We start from the raw sequence: 26,378 nt of genomic DNA on the forward strand, positions 1-26,378 counted from the left end.
TTATCTTTCTTATGCTACATTAAATCCGAAGAATATCTTTATTTTGCTTTTAAGATTTGATAAAGAGAAAAATACTAAAAAAATTATAAATAGATGCAAATTTCTATTTCTAAGTTTAAGTCGATCAATTTGGTGGACAAAGAATTACGGCCATTTTTGAAAAATAAAAAAACGACTTAAGTGCTTAACAATTTTATTTATATCACAGGATAAAAAATATTCTTATGAGTGTTAACAATTATTCTAATTTTCAAATGTAATATAACATATCTTACTTTATTTACATTAGCTTATTAACTATTACAATAAACTTACATGGCAACGAGCCGAATGTACACACACACAGTCTTATCAAGATAACTAAAGAAACAATGAAATACTGCAAACTGATCTACGTGAGGTTTTTGAACATACATAGATAGAAATTATAGTTCTGATCAGTGCTAAAAATCTTAAATAAATATCCCATAAATATCCGATAAGGTTACATGGATAGACTCAAAAAAAATTTAACAAAAGTTTTCATTGTAACATAACTATAGTCTGTTCGCGTTAAGAAAGCAGTGAGTTGTCATCGTTTACCGGCCTGACTCCGCCCCCTTTGACCAATCAAATCTTTTCAAATTACAAAGTTAAGTTCACATTTAATTAATTATTAACTGATATTTTTATTTTTATAATTTTGTTTATTTATATATTTATATTTAATTTATTCAAGCTGTACACGTAATAATTAATGTAACCTATAGCTACTAGATGACGTTATGTCAAAATATGAAAAATTCTACATCGCGATGGCAAGATTCGCAAACGATTGTATATAGTGTTAAGAATTTTGTTGGTTAAACACCCCGGTTCGATCTTTTACTTTAATGTGTATTCTTTAAATTAATTATACTTAGTCTTTAAAACAAATATAATTTGTTGGAGTTTTAACACAAATATGCATACACCTTCACCCTGCTGTTAAAAAAGATTTGATTGGTCAGGGGGCGGAGTAAAGCCGGTAAACAATGACAACTTACTGCATTCTTAACGCGAACAAACTATAGGACAGGCGACGTCGCGGATCGCGCTCAGCCGGGCGGCTTGAGGAGGTTGAGCTCGTTGCCGCGGTAGGAGTATGCGCGGAAGGGGCAGATCTTCCTGCCGTCGCGGTAGAGGTAGAGCTTGAGGCACGTGTCGCAGAAGAAGGCGGGGTCGAAGGGCACGCGCTCGCAGCCCGTCACGATCCAGCGCGCGCCGAACTCGGCGCACGTCGCGCAGTACACCGTCTGGTTGTGCGACAGCGCGCCGTGCGCCGGCCAGCGCGCGCGACACTCGCCGGCGCGCAGCACGCGCACGCGCGACACCGACAGCGGGTGCTCGCAGCGCCCCTGGTGCACGTACACCTGCCGCATTGCGCCGGTATACACGAATTTACATTAGAGTCGAGATGGCCCAGTGGGTAGAATGCGCCGTTCGATTACATTGATGATTGGTATACACGAATTTACATTAGAGTCGAGATGGCCCGGTGGGTAGAACGCGTGCATCTTAACCGATGATTGCGGGTTCAAGCCCAGGCAAGCATCACTGATTCATGTGCTTAATTTGTCTTTATAATTCATCTCGTGCTCAGCGGCGAAGAAAAACATCGTGGGGAAACCTGCATGTGTCAAGTGGGTAGAACGCGTGCATCTTAACCGATGATAGCGGGTTCAAGCCCAGGCAAGCACCGCTGATTCATGTGCTTAATTTGTCTTTATAATTCATCTCGTGCTCAGCGGTGAAGGAAAACATCGTGAGGAAACCTGCACGTGACAAATTTCATAGAAATTCTGCCACATGTGTATTCCACCAACCCGAACAGCGTGGTAGATATGTTCGAAACCTACTCCTCAAAGGTAGAGGAGACCTTTAGCCCAGCAGTGGGAATTTACAGGCTGTTGTTGTTGATGTTGGTATACACGTAGACTATATAACCTTTCACAGACTCAGACTATTTGTGTACCAAATTTCATATAAATCGGTTCAGTAGTTTTGGGGTGAATGCGAGACAGGCAGAGGGAGTTACTTTCGCATTTATAATATTAGTATGTATTTAAGAATGTATGTTGACATTATAGCTATATTTATAAACTGCGTATAAGTTTTACACCTCTCTTAGCACAATCTTTACATTGCAGAAAAGAGGAAAAAAATTAAATATCTCTACAGTGTTCAGTGGTAAATAAAAAGTTTTGATGAGAAATATTATTACTTGCTCTAGCATTGGTCCAGCTATAGGTTTCTTTGCATATATGTACCACACATATTTTTCACAGAACGGAAAAGTTACTCGATACTACCTGTCCCTCATATAACTCATCTATCTAAAACTAAAAATCTATAAAATTATATTTCCAATCACTCCTTACATCAGGATGGCCCAGCCTAATGACGATTTGGTCTAACGTCACTTCGGTCATGTCTTTGTGGGGGAATTCTCCTAAGCCTCTCTTGGCGGCCCATTCGCGAATAGGCTTTGAGTAGTCGACGCATCCCTTCCGCGTGTCCACGTAGAAAACATTATTTATGAACAGGAAACCGGACGGGAAGACTTCCTGAAATAAAAATACAAGGGTAATAAATACATTTGAACAATTCAAAAAAGGATATAATTATATCTTGGATGCTACTATTGATTAGTCGTTATCATGGTACTTTTTAAAAGGATTTCAAGGGATCAAAATATTTATCACTTACTTAAACAAAAATACATTACTAAATTTCAGTTTCTTTTTAATATAATGTACCGAAAAAATAACAAACTACATCGTTAACTAAATAAATACTTATACAATCTCTAGAAATAGGTAGAAAAGTTACAATAATACCATAGTTAATAGTAATACTTTACGGTACAGCAGATATTGCAGCATTGATTTGCTGATTTTATTCATAATCATCATATAATGATTGTCTTATATATAATCGTCATTATAATAGACAGACAGACAGATAATTTAATATAACAAGTGATGACAATTTGTAAATTTAAATTTAAATACATAGATCATGATTATGAAATTGATGAGAAATTATACCTTACAAATATTGTATTTTTATAATTTGCAAGATTTTCTAAATAATATTTAAAATATTTTATAGTGTACCTTGGCTGAGGTGGTGGGCAGGTCGTCCGGGTTCTCGGAGACGTCCACCCGCATGCCCACGTCGTTGGCGCACACGATGTGGTCGCGCAACACCGACAGCTTGTGTCTGCCCAACAGCACTAGCTCGTTGCTGAATATCGAATGGCGAGTGTTCTGAAATAAAATCAATACATATATAAAATAATCTGCTAAATCGTTCTCTCGAGGCCATTCATCACGATTACTACTCCGAAATTAAACCATATGCCATAAATACTATATACGATAATGATTTAGTTAAAGAGATAAAAGTAGTTAAAAGTGGCCTTGTATGGCAGAGTGAATGAGAACATTTATGAAACATGCTTTAGTTTATTGAATGTGGCATATACAGGCTGTAAAAATTTAATATGAATATTGATTGTTTTTATTAATTGATTTAACTCAAAGTATATTTTTGATTACATTTTTTTAGGCATTATTTTTATTAATAAAAATTTTAACAAAAAGAAAAACCGACTTCAAACAAAACACTATTTTAAAACAAATGAATATGCACGAAAAAGTAATAAAAATAATTGCGTATTCAACATATTTTTTAGAGTCTTCCTAAGTTAAATGAAATGAAAAATATTAGACTACTTAAAAGTCGATTAACGATTATATCATGTAGTTATAATTATTGGTATATTTGGAGCCGGTATCAGCCACGGTGCCCTTGCCCCAACAATCAAAAGAAAGAAGCGATACGAGCCCCTTGATTGATCCAGTATATTATTGTGTAAAAGGTAATTTGTAAAAAAACATATTTGTTGAAGTATTCTCGTATTGTTTTTTGATAGATATACTGTAGGGTTTTATTGGCTGACACCGACTCCAAATATAACAATAATTATAACTACATGATATAATCGTTAATCGACTTTTAAGTAGTCTAATATTTTTCATTTCATTTAACTTAGGAAGACTCTAAAAAATATGTTGAATACGCAATTATTTTTATTACTTTTTCGTGCATATTCATTTGTTTTAAAATAGTGTTTTGTTTGAAGTCGGTTTTTCTTTTTGTTAAAATGTTTATTTATTTTTTGATTTTAAGTGAAGCTGATGTTGACTAACTAATTTTTTTTAATATGGATAGATTAAGCGTTCCGTTTATATGAGTCAGAAACTACTTCGAGGACAATTTCAAAGGAAACTTGCGAATAAAGCAAAAATAGACTTTCGAAAATGCGGATTTAATACGTCACGCGGCGTAAACTACAAGAATCCCTCGAAAGAGCTGTAATCGAAGTCAGCAAAAAAACTTTGAAAAAGCCAACTATATTTCGTACATCATATGACATCACATCACATACACAAAATTTTATTAAAGATAGTAAGAAATTCTGCCCTATATCGCACCCTAACTGCGAGCCGTAGAGGAGTTCCATCACTACATAGTATAAAACAAAGTCGCTTTCTCTGTCCCTATATCTTTAAATCTACGTAACGGATTTTGATGCGGTTTTTTTTAAAAGATAGTGTGATTCAAGGGGAAGGTTTGTGCATATAATACATGAACAATATAGTAAAGAAACACTGATAATTTTAGAAGTTTGCGATATGATGTCGTAAATAAACAAATTCTGTAGTATATTTAGTATCAGTATTGCACCCGTGCGAAGCCGGGGTGGGTAGCTAGTTGATTATAATATTCGACTATGATAATTACATAAACATAACCACATTACGGAAGGTGACTCAAATATCCAAATAACCTATAAATAAAAGATTCGACTGAGTATCGCTAACGTGCTCCTCAGAATTGTTCCGTTCCCTTTCGTTCCGTTACTTTGTCATGGATCCTGTGCTCAGAACCTTACCAAACTTTCACCAAATTGCCCTTGAAGTATATATTTTATAATAAAAAAAGAATTATCAAAATTCATCAACGTGATTTTCAGTTATTCACCTATTTGTCGCGCATATACATAATGCAAATTTAAGACTTATGTCGTTTTCATATGGATACCATCATCGGAAAAAAAATAAAAAAAATGGGACCCCACGGGAAGCACTACGTTTCAAACAAAAAAAAAATTATCAAAATCGGTCCACCCAGTGAAAAGTTATGAGGTAACAAACATAAAAAAAAAAAAAAAAAAAAAAAAAATACAGACGAATTGATAACCTCCTCCTTTTGGAAGTCGGTTGAAAACCATAAAAACTGTCATACATTTGTAAAATAGTACATGATAGCATAACATTACTATAATTTTCATGAAATAAAGTAGATGGTTGTAAAACTTACATTTCTATATCTTCCATTGCAGTAGAATGGCCGATATACCCTAATATGAAATACTAGGTCTTTACCTGGCTCCAAAGGTGTTAGGGGAATTTTGTAATCATCATCCTGGAAAAAATGTAATACCCAATTGATCTGGATTCATAATTAATTTTGAGCACACATGAGACCTAAAAATTTACAAGCTTTATATTTGAAAAAAAAAAATCTTATAATTTCATGGCTTTGGCAAAAAAATATGATTTAAGATATAACAATAATTATGTTTTATTAGGTATTGTAAATAGTGGGATTGCATTAGAAATTCGCATCCCGAATTTAAGGTTGGGGAAGGGGTGGGGGGTAAGGGGGCGTGGTGTAGTACCTACACCACCACTCCCCCCGCGCGGAAATCATTAGCTTTTTTTTTTTCAATTTTTAAATTTCAATACTAAAATCATCAAAATTCGTACTGTTAGTTAAATTTTAGAAGGGGAGAGATATAAAATTCCAATTATTGGTATACAATGTGATTTCTGGCGCTGCGCCGGCCGCTGCCGCGGCACGCTCGCTTCGCTCGCTCGGCTTGCGCAGCGTTTGGTCATAAAATCTAACCTAACCTAACCTATCCTTAGCTACTATAACTATCTACTATTTTTGTTGCCGGAGTGGCTTCGCCACTCCTGTGAGGGGGCTGTTAATTTTGAGTGAAAATAGAAACAACAATAGGTATATTATAGAAATTTATAAGAACCATTTATCTGTATATATACTTGACTAAATTTAATAATGCGATAAATGGATCTTTTTTATATTTTATGTTATATTGTATTATATTATCATGTTCGTAAAATCTTCTGGGTGATTATTATTTTCTTTACAAAAGAATCGCTTTACTACAAAATTAAATTAAATTTTTACACGTTTTTTTTACTATAAATTAATATAGTATTTGTTAAAATATAATACAGAAAAAGCTAATAAACATAAAAATAATGATTTAAGGTTAATTATAATGTAAAATATCGATCCGTTGCACGTAACTTTAAACGCACATTAAAAAAAAACTATGGGTTGGGAGTGGTAAATTTCGAGAGAGGGGAACAACCCCTTTAAGAAACAACCCCTACTATCATCAAATTCGGGATGCGAATTTCTAATGCCGACCCTAAATAGTTGCTAAAACTACAACCCAAACTCAACGAAATGTCATCTCATTATTTTACAAACATTTTTAATAATAAATTCATAAAATTTATTTTACCAGTACTGGTGGTATAACTCGCACACCTCTGTACTTTAGCTTTCTCGTATAATGGTTATTAACATCTTTTTCAATTCTCAGTTTCAACTTCTTCACAATACAGAGATTTTCACCTGCCCCATTTAAATCTAGATTATCCACATTTTTGTCTGGTAATGGGCCTTGTGTTGGATAAGTGGTTGGCATTACTAATTCGCCTCCAGATTTTAAATGCATAGGACTGAAACAAAAATAATTTAATACATTTAATACAAACTTGTAAACATACTAAATGTTACATGTTAAAAAAAAATTATATAATAAAATGTAATGTTTTTGAAATATCTTTTAATTATTTTGTTATTAGATTTTCCAACAACTAGCATTAAATTAACTTATTTTGTTAGGTACAACCCAAATATCAAGTTGAATCAAATTACATAATTTTGTATGGTTCTTTCTAGTTTAAACTGTGAACAACACAGTTTAATTACATGCAACGAGAACATAATAGTATAATTGTTTGTTGCTTTTTAGTAAAAGTGTAAGTTAAATTACTAAAATACATGTATTTTAGTAATTATCTTTGCATACATAACTTATCATCCGATGGCTAAATTAAATAAAATACGATCTTCTTTAATAAAAAAATTAAAAAAAAATTGCAAATACATTTTTTAATTATTCATTACCTGCAGTAAGATGCGAGTTTATTAAATTCTTCGTCACCTAAATCACATCCTACATATTCTCTAACTTTGGCATTCTGAAAGTCTTCCAAATCAAGCCTACTTTTAGGTGCTCCAAATATAGGCATAAACTTAAATGCTTCTGGTAGGTTCTTTGTAATAATTGGTGGTGTCACTATATTGCCTCTGACAGGGTACCATTTGGGACCTTTATCCTCTGCATATAATTTTAAGTGGCAATTTTTATATGGCTCTGGATCTATTGTCACGGTGAGATTACTGTTTTGAGTATTATCAGGATTACTTATGATTTCATTTGTAGTAGAAGATGTTGTTGGTTCTAATTCGTTTGATTTATCTTTTTTATTATCCACAGAATTACCTTCAGGATTAGCTTTGACTTGTAATAAAGCAGCGTCGTTTGATACAGATTGATGTTCACTCATATCCCTAGTTTTTGAATCCATTTTATTTAGTTAAAAACAGTCAATTCTATAAATAAATTCTAAAATTCCTAATATCACTATAAACACAACATATTGTCATAAACATAATATTAAAAGTTTAATTAACAATAAAAAATTAAAAGTTTTAGTGGTTACTAGGTTAGAAAAATATATAAATTTAACCAAATTATCAAATCTACTATCTAAACAAAAACACAGCCAAATTAAAAAAGTATTTATGCTATGTTTTGAATTATACAGAAACCGGAAGCTTAAAATTCCTTTGAAAGTTGAAATAACAAAAAGTTAGATTTTTTTTTAATATTCCATAAAGATAGTAGCAAAAGATTTATCTCATGCAGTTTTGTCTTTTGCCAATAGATGACTTTAGAAATAGATTTTTATATAATATACGGTGTGCATGGATATGTTTTATAAGGATAAAATATGATAATTTTAAATATTTTATAAAGACAATTTTATCTAAAAAAAATATTAAAACATTACTATAGATTCTGACAAGTATCCGATAAAAGACAACTTTGCAGAAATATCGTGTCTTGTCATACTTAAATAGCTGTCAAAAATCAAAACAATTGTCCCTTCTTATTTACATCGAAGATTGATAATTATATGATCAATTAATTGAAATCTATTAAAATGCTTACATTGTGGAATCTATTTGAAGCTTCTTTGTTGTGTTTAAATGCCGTCTGCGTCCTCCATGAGGAAAGATTTATGCAAAAAAGTAAATTATAACCTTTCATCTGTTGTATGTAAAATTTTAAAATATAACAAATTTTACGATTAATATAATATAAGACTTCAGCTGGTTCTTTTTTTGTTATAATTCATTTATTTGTTTAGTTATTTAAGCATACTTCCACTATTAACAAGATTTTTACTTTCAGTGGGATGGGGTGCTAATAATCGAAATCAAGGCTTTGAAGACCAATCGTCAATGAAATATCAAGTTTTAAATTTAGTAAGATCAATACGAACAGTAACAAGAAGTAAGTAAACATTGTATTATTGCTATAATTGTAATTTAGCACTTGTAAATACAAAATTAGAATAATATTCTAATTTTTATAAAAAAATATACTATCAATCAAATTATCTTTAAAATTTAGTCATTTTCAAACTTTTTTCTGTAAATATAATGAAACTGACTAAACTGATTCTAAAGTTATAACTATTATTTATATCATTAAAACTTACTAATGTAAAATTGTATAATCACCAACATTAAATTAATGGTTTAATCATACTAGAAAGTGTAAAAAATAAATCAAATTTAGGTATTTTTCAATTAATTTCACAATTTTTAAACATACATAATTTTTATTTTGTTTCAGTTCCACTCATCATATTGAATATTTTAACAATTATTTTTAAATTATTACTGGGGTGACAAATTATCAAAGGAAAAAATAAACACATTTATTAAAATGCAAGACATCAGCGGAAATTTATTTATGCCCACATTTATTTTGTTTACATAATAATAATAACTCATAGTATATAATATAATGGGAATTTTATTTTCTCAAGTCCACTATTTTGTATAGAATCAAACAATGTTATATAGCTTTTGAAACATAACCAAACCCATCCAAAAGTAAGGTAAGGCTTGAGAGTATAGTAGCCTTCGCAAAGTGATTGCACAGTAAAAATGATCAATTGCTTCAATTTGATATATGTAGTTATAAATAATAATATAAAAAATCTTGTAGCTGCATAGAATTTTCAAAATATGTTATATAAATAAAATCAGAAATCAACAATGTGGATACTAACTAGAAACATGTATTCAAAATGAACTCAATTTGATAAATATATATACAAACACATGTACTCTAATACCCATACATTTATATGATGATCTTAAATCTTATATAATTTTGTGAAATTATGTAAATATTACTTATAGTTATTTTTACAAAATAGGTTTTGTTGATAAAAAATGTAAACATAATGTAACCTATTGTTTGGAACATAGAATCTACTAAGAAGCACTGGCAAGAATCTCAGTAGCTCCTACAAAAAGATTATGTGGGATTTCATACAATCAAAATATTATTTCCCTACAAAAAAAGTTAATATAACTTTTTTTATCATTCATATAATCTTTAACTTATATAATTAGAAAGCGACTTGGTTTTATACTATGTAGTGATAATGAAGTTGAATGGCAGCATACTTATAGCAATACCATAAAATTTTGGCATATTTAAGTTAGATGGACTTGTAATGAATACCTAAGAGCCAGTTTCTATCTCCCTTCAGGTTAAACCGCTAGTATGGTTTATAAGGCTATGAGCCCAGTTAAAACTATTACGAGCGGCACCAACTTGAGTTGGATCAAAAAAAAATTTTGAATGATGCATCACATATCTGAAAAGTATTTTTTTATTTTAAACTAGCTGTGCCCACGACCTTGTACGCGATTGAATTTAACAAAAAAAATTATAGCCTAACTTACTCCTTATTATATCAGTTATCTGCCAATGAAAGTCCAGTCAAAAACGGTCCAGCCGTTCCAGAGATTAGCCGGAACAACAGTCAGACAGACCAACAAAAATTGTAAAATATGTTGTTATGGTACATGTACCGTGTATACATACATACATAATATGCATTGTATAAGCTAAAGTTATTTTTGTTAATTAATTGTTGAAAGATAACTCTTGATATTAATTAATAACGTTCTTCTTTATTCAAATTAAGCAAAGAATATATAAAGAGATACAGTAATGAAAATTAAAGTAATCACAATGTTCCCGGTTCCAGCATATTCTGCCGAGCGCGAGTTTAAATTCCCGCCAATGTTTTCTTTTTTTTATATATTGTTGCCCACTTCAAAATCCGTAGCAACAACAATTGAGTAAAAAAGAGCAATTTTAATATTCCAAACAGACTCAATTTTATTATATATATAGATAAGTATTAAAACCTACAAGACTCAAAACAATTTGATTGACAATCGTATTGAGTTCAAAACGTTTTGCATGAGACCATTCCGTAACCCGCATCTTAGAAACAATAAAAATCCTTTTGAGGTAGCAACGGCGGATTACTAGCATGCCGCAGTATGCGTTTCCTACATCATTTCCAAAACTTTCAACTCAAATGTATTTAATGTATGAATAACGATAAAATACTTTTATGAATGATAAAAATAAAAACCTACAACTGTCACAGGTGACTTGGTTTAATGTTTTAATTTAAGTTTTGATTAATTGTTATACCTATAGTCCAGAATACAAATATTCAATACAATAGGGTATTCTACGGTGTTTAAAATAGTACTTCAAAATGCTGTTTAAAAAATTATCTCTTAAATCTAACTCTTAAAATGCCACAAAAAATATATTTTGGCAAAATTTCTAAAATTTAAATTTTCTAAAATTTAAACCATTTTATTTCCGCTAAAACCGCTGTCAGTTATTTTGGTGACGTCACACCTGTATAAATAACAGTCCACATTCATAAATACGATCGGCATTGTCCTTTTACATATCCGATTTGCATTTTATAAAATAAATATGTACAAATAAAATTCACTTTGATTTTTTTTAAATTTAACGTTAAAGTAAATCCTTGGAGTTAATGTTGATAGATATAGTTTAGTTGTTAATAACTTAAAACTGAACTGACCGTATTTGCCGCACTTACGTCACACCATGGCGGCTTGTGTTTTAGGACGTGACATGTAGATTAAAAATTACGACTTTTTAATTTAGTACAATAAAGTAATAATGTTCTTTTATGACTCAAAATCAGAATTCTGAAGTATATTTTTATTTAATTTTAAAGTTTTATCAAATGTCATAATTTATATTTCACCACCGAAAGTACCCTATTCTTGGTTCAATGGCTTTTAGTTCTGCAGACAGGGCATATATTGGAGAAAACACGAAAGAGATTGATTTGTACAGTAGAGGAAACAAACTCAATTAAATTTTGAAAACTAGCATAGTAGTAGTTATTTCCTTGTTAATCCTTAACCTAGAACATGTGTTGTTCATTAATTGTTAATAATAAGATAATAATTGTTAGTACTCCAAACTATATATACTAAAATATAACACTGTATTGGAATATTCACAACTTAATTTTATTACATTTAATATATTTACATAGAAAAGAACAAAATAAAATAAACACAAATATTCAACATTTATAGGCGAGGGAATTTAGAAGGGAGAACGCCGTAAATGGGATGAAGAAGTTTAGGACAAATCAACAGTATGGGTATGGATTGCGGAGCAATACAAATATTGTAGGTACTTTGTTTTTGTACTTTCAACTTTGAAGCAACTCAAACTGTCTTTAGTGTCATTTCAATTAAAGTTTACCAAACTAAACAGATAAAAAAATAAATTGTCAATGTTTATGAAAAATATGTTAAATCGAATGGAAAACCTTTTTAATCTTGATAAGAATCTTAAAACTCTTGTAATTTTTGTTTCTGGAGTAATATCTTTCAGTAACATATTAAAAAACTACGAAACAACGTTACTACAAACCCACGTCTAATGATATTACTGAAAGTCTAATGACGATAACCATAATTTTGTCGTTCATGATTATGTTAGAGCTTTAAAAAGGGTGCCAAAAGTACCGAAGTTATTTATAAAACAAGCATAAATAAATAGACAGAATTGTTTGAACTGCATATTTCGATTAGGTTATATACTAAAAGCCGATCAAGTATGCCCAAAGTTCATTCTCAAGCAACAAAAGTCGCTAATCGCTATGTTCAAACTTGACACGCTGTGGTTAGATAGTATTCATGTAGTAATTAGTAAATCAGACACAGTTACAGCATATATATGTATTATCTATGAAATCAAGTCAATAGAAGTAACCACTGGAGTAACAATTTGTAACATTGTAATTTTACATTTCATTATTGACAATTTCCAAATTAAAATTAAAGTTTTGAAATTAGAAGACAATGATAACAGTTTCTTCGACGTTCAAAACAACAACATTCAGAACTAACGCCATTTTTTCGGAAAATCATAGTGAATATCATGGTCTAATCGGACTCTCGACCAATGATATTGCGTCAATTTGTTGTCAAATGTTCATGTTTCGAATTATTGATGTGCTCTTAAGTTTTTCCCAATCAGTTTGATCATTTCGACCGTCCGAAAAGTGCAAACGTGCATTTGTTCATGCTAAAAAATCTCAGATAAGATTATGTTTAAGATGGATTCTTGGATAAAAAGTTTTTGATCCATAAAATAATTATTTCGGTTCATCACACGAGTTTGATAGTATTTCTAGAATATTTTTTTGAATTATTCTAGTGAAAACGGTTTATATATATAAACGTTGCTACATTGCAATTAATTTAGAATGCCGAATAAAGTTGCCAATTTCGGATATTATTAAACATTGAAGAATAATATGAAGAGAAATCTATTTTGTGGCCTATAGTCACGTAATACAGCTCTTCGTGATTGAATGTAATATCTTAATCAGTGCGTTAGCCATGTTAATATTATTATTTATTTATGTCTAAATCACTATTGATGAATTAAGGGTTGGAACCTTCGTAGTATATACCTAATCAACTTTAAATCTGTGCATGATCTCAACTACTTGTAAATGGTTCCTTGGTTTTTTAACATTGAACGCATCTGAAAAGTAAAATCCGTTTCCGCTTGCAACTGTTGTCTATGCCAATTTGTCGCCATTTTTTTCTATCAAAGACAAAACGCCGGCCTTTTATTTCTCGTTTTACGCTCAGAAGTGAATGAATAGTTTCTACGTGAAAAAGTGGTAAATGATGGCAGCAAATAATTACTTTGGGTTTACCCATGGAGGAACCCAATATGGGTAAGTTATTTTGAACCAATTTATCACATTAAATACATTTAAAAGAGTTGTACCTTAACATGAGTCGAATGTAGACTTGTGCTAGCATTTCTATGTAATCAAAATGGCGCCTGGTCTGTATTGATCGCAGTTTTCGTAATAAAATAACGCGATTCGCTGACTTAACCTTTTACGTCGTAATTTTAGCGCTGCAACAGCTAGTGCAGCTTACGGCGGCCAAACGGGGTACGCCGTGGCACCGGCTGCGACCGCCGCGACGTACGGGACCCAACGTGCCGCAGCAACAGGATACGATACTGCGTATCAGGCTGCAGCCGCTACACAAGGTATGAAAAACTCGAGCCTAAACCCTTTCACATTCGTAAAACTACAGAAATAATCTTATTAATAAGAGCAGATTATATCATTAAACAAACCAATATTCGAATGATTGTCACTAAACGAAAAAAAATCTCAATCAAATAGTTTATTATTGTTTGTTATGTTTACTACAAAATTCATTATGTTTAATGGCCATTAAAATTAGTTGATTATGTCCTAGATAACAAGTTTTTATCATTGACTTCAATTATTATATTAATCAGTAAATCAGCCATGCCTTGGATAATTTTAATACCACAAAGCAGTAAAGTTAAAGCATCAATCAAGCAAATTACATTTAAAAGAAATGACTTAGATGGACACTAATTTTATAACGTTAAATCGTAAATATCTGGTCAAATTTTCAATATTTTGAATAAATGTCATTTTGTCAGGAAGACAAATGTTAATTTTTGTTTGTTAAATATTTTTACTGTGCAAGTTAGTTTATCAAGGCCAGATTTAGAGGTCTAAAACTGCAGGCTGTCATTATTTTCCAAATAAATAAGAAAACATACCGATATCTATAATTAAATTTCCCGTAGGAAAGTTTAATATTTGGAACATATAATCATAGAAATATATTATAAATAGAATGATACTTGTATTTTCCCATATTGACATATATTTTATATTAAACTTCATGGAAATGATAATGATTGAATTGATAGTGTCCTTGTAGCTCTGACATCTCGAAATGTTTATTGATTATAAGCTGAGGTATATCCATAGGTACTGGTGTATAAATTGTTTTGTTGTTTAGCCGCTCACGCGCATGCGCACGCGGCTGCGGCCGCTGCCTCCGCATACGACGCCAGCAAAAGCGCGTATTACCAGCAGGCAGCTGCTGCTTATCCTGCTGCACCGCCACAGCCACAGCCCACCTACGACGCCACCGCTAAGCCCGCGTACTCTACGCCTGCCACATACGCACAGGTGACTGTCGATGTTTACCATATGCGGGAAAAAAAAGTCTTATAAACCGTTTCAATAAATATCTGCGAAAGGGTAAAATTGGTTTCTCTTTTGGTAGAGCTAAAGTAGTCTTCGTATAATAAATAATAAATGATGTATTAAGAGTAATATTAATATCAAATTGTTTTAGCTATTTTATTAGTATATTTGTGGTAATGAATAATTCAAATTTTTATTGTTATCATAATTATAAACAAGGTACAGTTATATTAATCGGATAACAATTAATCATTTTTGTATAATTTAAATCTAAGAATAGTGACATTTTAAACCAATTTAATAATTTTTTGTGTGGATTTCCCTGTGAAGTAGTAAAACTTGTGGGCTTTATACAATAGCCGTAGACTTACAAAATAGACAAAAAAGAAGCCCACCAGAAGACTGGTATAAAGTTAATGTTGACCGTGTTGCGCAGGGCGCGCGCGGTTCCGGCGGCGCCAAGGCGGCGTACGGCAGTGTGTACAGCGCGCCCGCGCCCGCAGCCTCCTACCCCTCGCAGCCCTACTCCGCGCCCGCGCAACCCGCCAAGCGTAAGTACCGTACCCTGACATCTACATTTCTTAAAATCAAAACTGATTGTTCACACAAAAGTAATTGGCAATTTATGTGTCATCGAATAAAAATTAGTGTTGGTGACTCTAATAAGAATTGAAAACATAGAAATTGCCAGAGCAATTTTCAACTATTTTGCTGAAATCTAATAGACCATAAAAAATACAGATCAAAAAAGTTAAAATTACATGCATATGTATGTATGCAAGTAATTAATTTGAATTCTATTGACAGTTGCTAAAAGAATATCATGGTATTAATTTGCATGCTTCTATTTCTTTCATTCTCACATGCTTATAAAATCAAATTATTAAATTGATTTTATGCTATATTGTTAAGTATACTGGAACTTTTTAAGACTGCTTGTTATTTGATAAAAATAATACTAATTTATAATTAATAAACAAACAAATGAAAAAATATAAAATATTTAAATAAAAAAAAATCCTTCGCAGTTTAGCTGTGCTACTTATTTTCTTGCCAGTTCTTCTCTAAGTTCCAACTGGTCACTTAACCACTAAATTAATGAATGAAAAGTTCTTATTCAATACTGACTGTTTTAAATAAGAATCTTCAAAATTGAATAACTTAAAAAAAGCACTGTATCATGATACATAATATAAACTAACATTATACTGTTAGTTATCTATGCTAAATTGTGTAGTTTACAGTGCTCTGTACATTTACATATTATAAACAAACAAATATAACAAGGGTTTAAATAAGTGAATAAACCATGTACTTATTTTAAACGAAAGAAACTAAACACTAGTTAATTCAAAATAATATATAGCATCAGGATCAAATTATTGTTTACAATTAGAGTAATTAGTAAGTAAGCACAGTGACTATAGAATGGTACATATTCATTTTAGTAGTGTTTTATAAAAAACGCTGCTTTTTATATATACAATCATGGAATAATAATTATGTTATAAATAGTGTTTGTAGAAGGAAGTAAGAATATAGATTCACTATTTTTCAGTTAAATCTAAAACATATTATTTATTCTATAATTAAAAAATATTCTGATATAGACTTTATTTAGAACTATCTAGTGCTCAAATAATATAAAAATTGGACAAGTAGTTATTGTTATTATTGATAATCATTTCTTATATAATAGAATTTTATAAAATAAACCTAATATCCTTCATATATTAGATTTATTATTTTTTTTGTTTTGTGAATATATATTCTCATTTTCATCTAAAAAGTCTGCTTGCAGCTTTTCTGGTTATTGTAATGGTTCTCTCAGATATACTAACTGTCATATCTGACATTATCATTATGTTTTCTTTATTAGTACAAATTATATTTATTTTTAGTTTTAATATGTGGGGAATATACTTTTTTTAGTAACATATTTCATATAATATCTAAAAAATATTATGTGCATATTCCCTTCTGTGTAGTAATATAGTTATTTATATTTATTGATGCTGCTACACTACATGTATAAATTGTTTAATACATTATTGAGCATTAACTGTAAATATTTACCAGTATAGTTGTTGTATAACTATTTGTTTGGATCAACTTTTCGGGGTGAGATATATTAGTTTAAGAAAATCATTGTTCATTAATATAAGAACATGACGATGTTTGATTAAATTCGTAAATAAAAAGTTCAATAATGTCTTATAACATTTTATAAACGCAGTTTAGCAGCACCATATAGAATATAAAAATACAGCCATACGCGATTTCGCCCTATAAATTCATATAAATTATTAAAAAATAAATACTGACATTATTCTTGAAAGAAAAGAGATTAGTATATAGCTTGAGTAAAGAGTTGATTAATCGAATAATATAAAATTTAGAGGCGATCGCGCTATGTTGTTGTAGAGACGGCTAACAGGGGCACCTCTGCTTATGATACAGCTCTCTACAACGCGGCGACCATGTATGTGGCGCAGCAGAACAAGACGGGCGGAGGCGGGTGAGTTGAACTTTGTTATTATTTCTGTTTAGCTTCTATCTCACAACAATCAACATGGTTATTATGAACTTTTTATAAAATAGTATTTATAGTAAAGTAGTATTCAAAATTGGTATAAAGTATTTATTTATGTATTTACCCGACTATGGAGTACCATGGAGTAACATTTATCTGCTAAAGATAGAAATATAATACAATATATTTCCTTGGGTTCTATAAATGCACGACTATAAGCCACTCCAGTGTTGATCATAGGTTGCCATAGCTTATGTTTGATTAGACACGAACCTTTTGAAGCATTGTTTATTCCTTATTTTATTTGTTAGGTTTTGATTTAATACAGCGGCATACCCATTACGGCTATTAATATCTTCCTTATTTTTTTTTAAATCTGAAGCTAAAATGTATGCATTCAAGATAATACACGACAGTGCAGCTATAACTAAGTTGATCAAATCGATACTTTTTAATAAATGCCTCCATACTCGGGTACACTTGCACACATAAACCGAACCGGGTGAAACGGTTGATAAAATGACGTAACGTAGCGGCGGTGGTCGCAGCGGCTGGAAGAACTACAACAAGAGTGGCGTCGGCGCTGGACTCGGGCGGAGACCCAAGCCTCCTCCCAAGGCGCAGCAGCTGCACTACTGCGACGTGTGCCGCATCTCGTGCGCCGGCCCGCAGACCTACAAGGAGCACCTGGAGGGACAGAAGCACAAAAAGAAGGAGGCGGCTGTGAAGTTGGCGGCGGCGGGCGGCGGCGGCGGCGGCGCGCGCGCGTGCGGCGCCTCGGCGCTGCGCTGCGAGCTGTGTGACGTCACGTGCACGGGGGCCGACGCCTACGCGGCGCACGTGCGAGGCATCAAGCACCAGAAGGTCGTCAAACTGCACACCATGCTGGGGAAACCCATCCCCTCCACCGAGCCCGTCAAGCTTCAGCCCGGTTAGTGGATCGCATTGCGAGTTAGCCGACTTTCCTTCGATGTCATAATGTACTATAAATTAAAAACCGTCTATTCTGTCGTTCTATGAATAATATAAATCATCAATTTTAAACAGGATAAATAATATTCTGTTTATAATTGAATTATTTCCTCTTCAAAATTTCAATTAAATTAGTATATTTGATGTATAAACTCATACCGGATATGATCTCCAAATAAGAAATGTTTGTTTACAAATGGAGAACATATTTGCGATGTGCCACTGAGCTGACTCCCCTGAACGCCACAGTATCATATCTGTATTGCGCGGTCGGCAGTTGTGATTTGCTAAGTCAAATTTTCTCATCGGATCAATTTAAAAACACTCGGTACAGATATGGAGTGTGTGTTGTGTGGGCCTTTTTTATGCATCGGTACATTTATTTTCGTTACTGCATCTCAAGCACATCACTTACAAAATATCAAGTTTCAAAAGTGTAATGTACTGATAAGCTTAATGTGCATATTCAAATAAAAACTAATTGTTTCAAATATATAAGGTGTGTATCTTACACCTGACAATGACGTTGAACCAGAACTTCAAAAATACGTCATTATCAAGGAAGAAAATAATATCTCGTAGAAAAGGCCCAAAAGTCGATAAACGAACGTGTCAATTTAAAACCTCAGAGAAAATTTGACTTTTCCAAATCCACTAGCCAAAAAGACCGTCGCCGGAGCGCCAAAGATCGCTTTCGTGGCGTCCGGGGGCCTCAGCACCGTGGGCTGCAGCGCCGACTGCCCGCCAGGCGACAAGGAGGATGAGCGGGAAGACGACGCCGACGCAGAGCCCGAGGTGCAACCCGTGGGGCAAGACTACATTGAAGAGATCCGCGGGGACGACGGCAAGGCGCTCAGCTTCAACTGTAAACTTTGTGATTGCAAGTTCAACGACCCCAACGCCAAAGAGATGCATATGAAGGGTCGCCGTCATCGACTTCAGTACAAGAAGAAAGTGAGTGACTAATGACTTAAGATTAACATAGTATATAGAGTAAAGTCTCTATGTAGATTATGACCTGCAAAGAATATACCTGATCGTTTTTACATTTATTCTTATTATATATGTTCTATCTGTGGACTGACAACAATTACCAACATTGTTCATTGTGAGATAAATTATGTAAATTAAAGTCTGTAAGCAAATAACACTGAATAAAACATTTATTACTTAGAGTGAATGTGAATTGAATGAATAACCAATATTAGTTTGGTCTTTATCATAGGAATATCCAATGATTACTTAGTAAAAGGTTTGAGATCTTCGTAGAGCCTGATAGCTTAAAGCTGTCAAGAGTTCCGAAGTTCAGATGATTACAAATTTAAATGAGGATTGTTGATATTTCATCTTTTATGTAAATATGTTGTACACACAAAATTAAAATTTATTTGGTATTGTATACAGGTTCAGCCAGACCTTGAAGTTAAAGTTAAGCCGTCCATGCACCAACGCAAACTAGCTGAGGCCAAAGCTCAAAGAATGCTCGTACGTGACGAGCTGTGGGCGCGACGGCGAATGCACGATGTTAGTACTGCAATCTGTCTATGCTTCTTAATTATAATATGGTTTCACGGCTTAACAAATCGAAGGGAAAATAAATTATTAAAAAATCTATTATTATATATTTAACTCGTGTAGAGTCTGTAAAATCATTTTAAGATTTTATCCGTAAATACCGACAGGGAGTTGAAGAAGACGACCGTGTGTACTGGGAGGGTGCCGACTGGTGGCGCGGACCGCATCACCATCATCATCACGTAGGTTCAATATTAATATTTAAATATATTGTCTTGCGATAACACAAAACAAACATGAATACAATTATATGTATGCTCAGGCTATGGGTATGGGGTACGGGCCTGTCGGCCGCCGGCCCGAGACTTCGGACGACCGACACGTGCTGGCCAAGCATGCTGATATATACCCACCTGAGCAGCAGCTGCAGGACATACAGCGCGCTGTTTCCCATACGGAGAAGGCTCTCAAATCGCTCTCCGACGCACTCGCCGATCAGGGCAAGCTCAAGGTGAGACGTCTATTGCCATCTTTTCAATGTTTGAAATATTTACAGAACAAAAACTATAACGGTGACTTTTCTTCAGGGACAACCTGCAAAGGTCGCGGCTAAAGCGGATGACAAAAAAGAAGAAAAACCCGAAGGCAAGGAGGACGGTCGCGATAACCAGCTGTGAGTAGTTCTCGTCTACTAATCTCGTGCCAATGCGTATCACACGTTATAACATGTGTTTTGGCGCAGGTTCTCGTTCGTGGGCGAAGGTGAGGCGGCGCCGAGCGGGTCTCCAGCAACCCCGGGGCCGGGCACGGCGGGTGCGCGCGCACTGAAGGGCGTCATGCGCGTGGGGCTGTTGGCCAAGGGGCTCCTGCTGCGCGGAGACCGAGACGTGCGCCTCGTCGTGCTGTGCCACGACCGCCCCACCGTCACACTACTCAAACGCGTCGCGGCTGACTTGCCGCACCATCTCTCCAGAGTCAAGGTATGATATGATATTTTAAGAAGATTAACAATATTTGTGATATTTTGGACAAACAACTTTGCAAGTATATTAAGGAACATAAATATGTGGTAAAATATTCATAATATGATTATGGAAATTAAAAAATGTGAAATATGTAAGCTTTATAATTCTTCACAATGCCCGTGCACATATCATTGGTACAGGACTATTCAAAACAAATTCTACTTATCGGTACTTTTAAAATATTTTTATATCCTTCCAGGGTACGGGCGAGGAGCCTAAGTACAAAGTGGAGCTCCTACCGGCAGAAGGTGCGGTGTCCGTATCAGACGGCTCTGTAAACGTGCTTGTGAGCCTCACGTCCGCCATCATGCGCGAGCCCGCAGGTTAGTGAGCAACGTGTACCTGCCTCCACACGATGAGCGACAACTGGTTCGCTCGCGATCGACGCGGGACGGTTTCGTTATGTTCGGGCTAACACAGTCACTCTGAACGTGCCGGCTTATAAATAGATGAGTTGTTAAAATGATTCGGAAGATTTGAATGACAATCTATGTACATTCGATGCAAAATAAAATTATCAATTATTTTAGCTTCATAAAATTGCTTTTTGTAGTAAATCTTTAATTACATTAGTTTTGCTTCAAATCAAGCAATAACATTTTAACTTTTAATTATTGCACAGCACTTATTACACTACCTTTCAATTTGCTTTGGATATACAGACCCTTTTCCAATCTTACTAGTAATAAAAACTCATCTAAAATACACCCGAACACTTCGAAACATGTAATAAAATTTGTCAATTTAATATATAACACCCAACAATTTATAATTTTATGAAACCGGTTGTCGAAGTCGTATCCACATCCTTTCCCCAAACTCTCAGAACAAACTATCTATTATAAGAAATGTAATTTATGTTTTATATCTTCACTTTATATATATTCTAATAATATTTATCGTCTAATATAAAGATAATTTGTTCAAAGTTACCGCCCGGCTTTGCCGGGCACTGTGTCGAATGCTTATTTTTAGGTGTGAGTAGGGTAAGCAGCGAGAAGAAAAGGATTTTTGATCATCTCCCTATATATCACGTGCGTCGACCTCCGCAGTGGTATATTATATCTACTGAAACGGAGTAAACGATCTCGTCCCTGTCGGCTCCATATATATACTATCTCTCTGGCTCCTATACTTATCTACTAAAAACTTCCGTATTTACTGGAGTCCGTCTCGTTCGATTCGACGCAATCAGCGGAAGCGCATGCGGCGGATGGTTGCGGGCCGACAGGGACTCGTTTGTCCCGTTTTCGTCGATGCCTTGATGGTCAAACACCCTTTGTATTGTTGTCGCTAGAGGGTGGCGACATAAAGCGAGACGACAAGGACGTGCTCCCGCGGCAGAAGTGTTTGGACGCGTTGGCCGCCCTTCGGCACGCCAAGTGGTTCCAGGTACATTCGCCCACATTACAACGTGTGCGCACTCCCCTGCTGCTGACGACTAAGTCAACTCGATTCATGAATTACTTGCAGATCTTTGTCATTTTTGTTCATTCTTATAATTTTCTGAATAATCATTTTTCTAAGAGGGTGAGGGGCAGCATTTTTAATTTAAATTATGGATAGCTAGATGATGTTGCTTTAGATGCTGCTCCTAGAATTATTTGGAAATTTTAATTCATATTTTACAAGAAAAAAAAAGAATTAACAAAATTATTTTTACAATTTTTGACCGCTTCACGTATAAACTGACTACAATGAACTAATTAGACAAAGGGAGTGCGCACGTATTTTTTAGTCACATGTTTATTTTTGTTTTATCATTCAGAGTAGCCTTTATTTTAGTTGAAAAAACTTGCTATAACTATTCCGCTCCCTTGAACATGTGGCTACAAGTGCTCGTCGTAGGAGCGAAGCTGCGTTTCCTAGCACTCTGATAGCCGATGGGGTCGGGGGCGTAGCTAGGATTATAATAATCATCGGTCATACGATAGGTTTTATTTAAATCGCATTATATTTTGGAATGAACGAGATCTTAATAAATAATGTCAGGTGGAATCGGTTAGACTCGAAAATCATTAACTTAAAACATCTAACATAGTGATAGAATTCGATTATTATTAGATTCGAATCCAACGAGCGTCTACTCGATTCATATAACACCTGACATTGTGAGGACTGCCTAGCTACGCCGAGGGCAAGTAAGGGAAACGCAGTTGGTCCTCACGTTGTAATAAGCGGGTCGCGGCCCGCGGTGTGAGTGAGAACTGAGAGCGTGTGTGGCGCGTGTGCGTGGTGAGCGATCCGCTGACGAGTGTGCTGACATACAGGCTAGGGCGGCCAGTCTGCAGTCCTGTGTCATCATCATCCGCATCATGCGCGACCTCTGCCGGCGGATACCTAACTGGACGCCTCTCAATCCATACGTGAGTACAAAACATTCAATTGTCTATTAAGCAGCGTTCGTCCGTATCGAAATTTATTAAACTTAAATTAACATTAAAAATTTTATTCGAGAAATGTTGCCTTTAACATCAACGATCGATATAAATGAAATAAATATGCAACTCGTGTAGACCGCAATAAAGCTTGAGTCGTGTGTGCAGGCGATGGAATTGCTGGTGTCAGGTGTGATGCAGTCCGCGGGAGGCGCGCTGTCGCCGGGCGAGGCGCTGCGTCGCGTCATGGAGGCGGTGGCGGGCGGCCTGCTGCTGGACCACGGGCCTGGTCTGCGCGACCCCTGCGAAAAGGACCTCGTAGTAAGTATACTGCACTATATATGTACATAATCTAAAAACAGTACAAATGTATTTGCGCATTTTGACAATTAGTGATTGTTGTTAAAATAAATATACATTAATTATTGGATGCCTTGCTTTGGTTGACAATGACTACAAAAGTAACATAAATATAAAGTAGGTTTAAATATTTTTTAATCCACAGCTGATACAACGCCGTATAAAGGCTATATGTTGGTTTCTACCATTAAGGCTATCACTTTTCTGGTGAACTGATGCCAAATAATCTCAAAAATGAGTGACATTAAAAGTGAAAATCAAATTCGAATATTGGACATAAAATTGAATAGCAAAGTGCATTTAATTGCTATCATACAATGTACATTACAGGATGCGCTCGGCAACTTACCGCCGCAGAAACGTGAAGACTTAACGGCATCGGCGCAACAGTTTCTGAGACAAATTGCATTTAGACAGATACACAAGGTATTGTAGTAAATATTGTTGTGTGCTGCTTATTTGTGAACTATTAGTAGTACACAAATAAGCAGAGCTATTAGTCTTATTTGTAATCAGAGAAATATTTCTATTTCTTATGCAATTGGAATATTGATCATATTATGATTATTATTATTTTTCAATATTTTTATGTGCGCCATAAATATTTTAAGTTATATTAATTACTAAATCCATTTCATGGAAACTAAATAGATTGAATTTTAAATTTATTAATCAAATAAATTGGTTGTTGAAAAAATCATTACATATATTTTTTACATAACTGTAATTAATATGATTGTAGTACATAGATTTTCCATTTGAATAACATAATAAAATATAAAGAGGTTTAAGGAAAATATCTTGCATCTTGATATCATCCGCATAATTTATTAAATTACAAAAAAAAAAAATTAATAAATTACAATATTCTATTGTCTGAAAAAGTACTTGAAGATATTCATTTTCCTAATTGAAAGCCATTAAAAAAAATATTTCAAGATAAACATACATTCATGCCATTCAATTAAATTAAATTAATTACTATAAAATTTAATTGATACTATTCAACTAGCAGTTTATACTAAACTGAAAGTTTTTGCATCAATAACGTTATACCATGTAGGTTCGTGTTTTATGACAAGTGCTATATAGCTTACGACTTTTAATTTTAATTTAATTAAACAATAGGCTGGTTTTATGATTCAAAGGCCGAATATTTATGTGTATTTCTATATGAAATTTAATTTTTGTCAACTTGCATAATTTATCTTTACTACCGAAAGTACCTATTGTGAGCAAATACAAAAACCTTTTTTTTAGTTAAACACGTCATTGTCATGTAAATCTGATAAGACTTATTATTGTTATATTAAAAGTAAAAAAAAAATTATACTTTACCGCAGGTTTTGGATATGGAGCCGCTACCAAAGGTGAAACACGCGGCGGGCAACTGGAAATTCCCGCGTAAGCGCAGGCGCTCCAACACTGACCAGGACCCCGACACGCCCAATGGTTGGCACTTACATTTGTTTAAATATATTCATAACAATGCAAAATAAATAATATTATTTATTTCATACTACCTAGTTCATAAAATTCATCAACTGACGATCCACTGGATACTTGGGGCACGCCCTCCAAAAATACCATCTTTTCTTTTACATATTATTGCTTCCTCAGTTTCATTCGTCTTTAATTCATTCTGCTTCTATATAATAGGAACACTTGTTAGAATCTAAATAATAAAATCAATATTTATTTATTTTCAGGTGATAACAAAGTAGTGAAGAAGGAGGATAATTCTGAATAATTCTGTAAAACAAAAATCAAACATTTGAGGCAAAATCAACTTGACAATGCGTAGAGGGTTCTAATTTAAAATAAACGTTCAGGTGTCTGATAAACATTTATTGAAATGAAAGTTATTTTCGATATGAAAATATACAAAACTGTATATTTGTATCAATTTTAAGTGAGATTACAATGCAATAATAAGTTGAGCACTCGCAATAGCGACCATCGACACGCGTTCCTCCGGTGGAGGTATATTTTGTGTACGCACTATATTTAACATGCATATTTGTGTCACATGCGCTATAAAATTATTATTTTTGTGACATTAATCGATCTGTCCAAAACTACAGTAATTATAGTCCAGAGCTAATTGAAGTAGTATTTTAAAAAATAGCTAGAGTTAGAGTATAATCTATATATTGTAATTAGTCGTAATGTATTTTAAGCTGATTGACAGGGAAAGGCGCGAAGCGTTGCTTTGGCGAAAGACGGAGCTGGACCGGTTGGATAAGATTTTTTAATATTTTTAGAGTCACAGTATTTGACTTTAGAATGTGTAGTTCCTCTTAGGCGGCCGAGGAAAAGCGTCGCATATTATTTTTTAATTATTGATTAACTCTTTGACTGTATTAAAATGTAGTCTTTATTACCTCTAGATGTGTATAGTTATTTCGTCAGTATCTTCGTTTGTGATTGGTTAATCATACCTTGCGATTATTATTTTTTTCCTTTTCGCGTTAATTCAAAATTAACCTTTGGTGTGATGTATATTGTTTTATTAGTTTTTTAGGTTCAAAAATTAGGACAACCTTTAGATATAAATAATATAGAAAATGTAAGATTTGTCTTCTTTTCCGACTAAGGAAAACCATTTTTGTATTTATAATATGAAACCACTTTTGAATATTAATGTCAATAAACAATAAAATTT

General features: G+C 33.7%; 3 protein-coding genes across 9 annotated transcripts; 2 read left to right on the plus strand and 1 right to left on the minus strand.

The window, feature by feature from the left end:
* Positions 1-216: 216 nt before the first annotated feature.
* Positions 217-8,091, minus strand: LOC124534874 (snRNA-activating protein complex subunit 3). Its single transcript, XM_047110917.1, has 6 exons — positions 7,321-8,091; positions 6,650-6,869; positions 5,410-5,514; positions 3,138-3,290; positions 2,400-2,585; positions 217-1,391 (listed from the first exon to the last, which is right to left on the minus strand). Exons 1-6 carry the CDS (start codon positions 7,782-7,784, stop codon positions 1,077-1,079), a joined length of 1,443 nt encoding a protein of 480 aa, XP_046966873.1. The 5' UTR covers positions 7,785-8,091; the 3' UTR covers positions 217-1,076.
* Positions 8,092-8,318: 227 nt separating this feature from the next.
* On the plus strand, positions 8,319-9,296 carry LOC124534721 (immediate early response 3-interacting protein 1). Its single transcript, XM_047110708.1, has 3 exons — positions 8,319-8,511; positions 8,675-8,776; positions 9,122-9,296. The coding sequence occupies exons 1-3, from the start codon at positions 8,424-8,426 to the stop codon at positions 9,175-9,177; spliced, it is 246 nt and encodes an 81-aa protein (XP_046966664.1). The 5' UTR covers positions 8,319-8,423; the 3' UTR covers positions 9,178-9,296.
* A 4,158-nt stretch (positions 9,297-13,454) lies between these two features.
* LOC124534547 (zinc finger RNA-binding protein) lies at positions 13,455-25,473 on the plus strand. 7 transcript variants are annotated; one of them, XM_047110440.1, is made up of 19 exons: positions 13,455-13,616; positions 13,803-13,942; positions 14,740-14,912; positions 15,367-15,481; positions 17,355-17,448; positions 17,997-18,394; positions 19,094-19,389; positions 19,840-19,959; positions 20,118-20,192; positions 20,273-20,461; positions 20,538-20,623; positions 20,693-20,930; positions 21,175-21,298; positions 22,273-22,367; positions 23,246-23,341; positions 23,522-23,674; positions 24,044-24,139; positions 25,057-25,165; positions 25,423-25,473. In XM_047110440.1, the coding sequence occupies exons 1-19, from the start codon at positions 13,564-13,566 to the stop codon at positions 25,461-25,463; spliced, it is 2,691 nt and encodes an 896-aa protein (XP_046966396.1). In that variant the 5' UTR covers positions 13,455-13,563; the 3' UTR covers positions 25,464-25,473. The 7 variants fall into 7 exon arrangements, with proteins under 7 accessions (XP_046966396.1, XP_046966402.1, XP_046966397.1 ...); XM_047110446.1 differs by having other exon boundaries at positions 19,184-19,389; XM_047110441.1 differs by having other exon boundaries at positions 18,012-18,394.
* The last annotated feature ends 905 nt before the right edge of the window (positions 25,474-26,378 follow it).

The sequence above is a fragment of the Vanessa cardui genome, chromosome 13 (genome assembly GCF_905220365.1).
Source record: "Vanessa cardui chromosome 13, ilVanCard2.1, whole genome shotgun sequence".
In the NCBI taxonomy this organism is placed as follows: domain Eukaryota; kingdom Metazoa; phylum Arthropoda; class Insecta; order Lepidoptera; family Nymphalidae; genus Vanessa; species Vanessa cardui.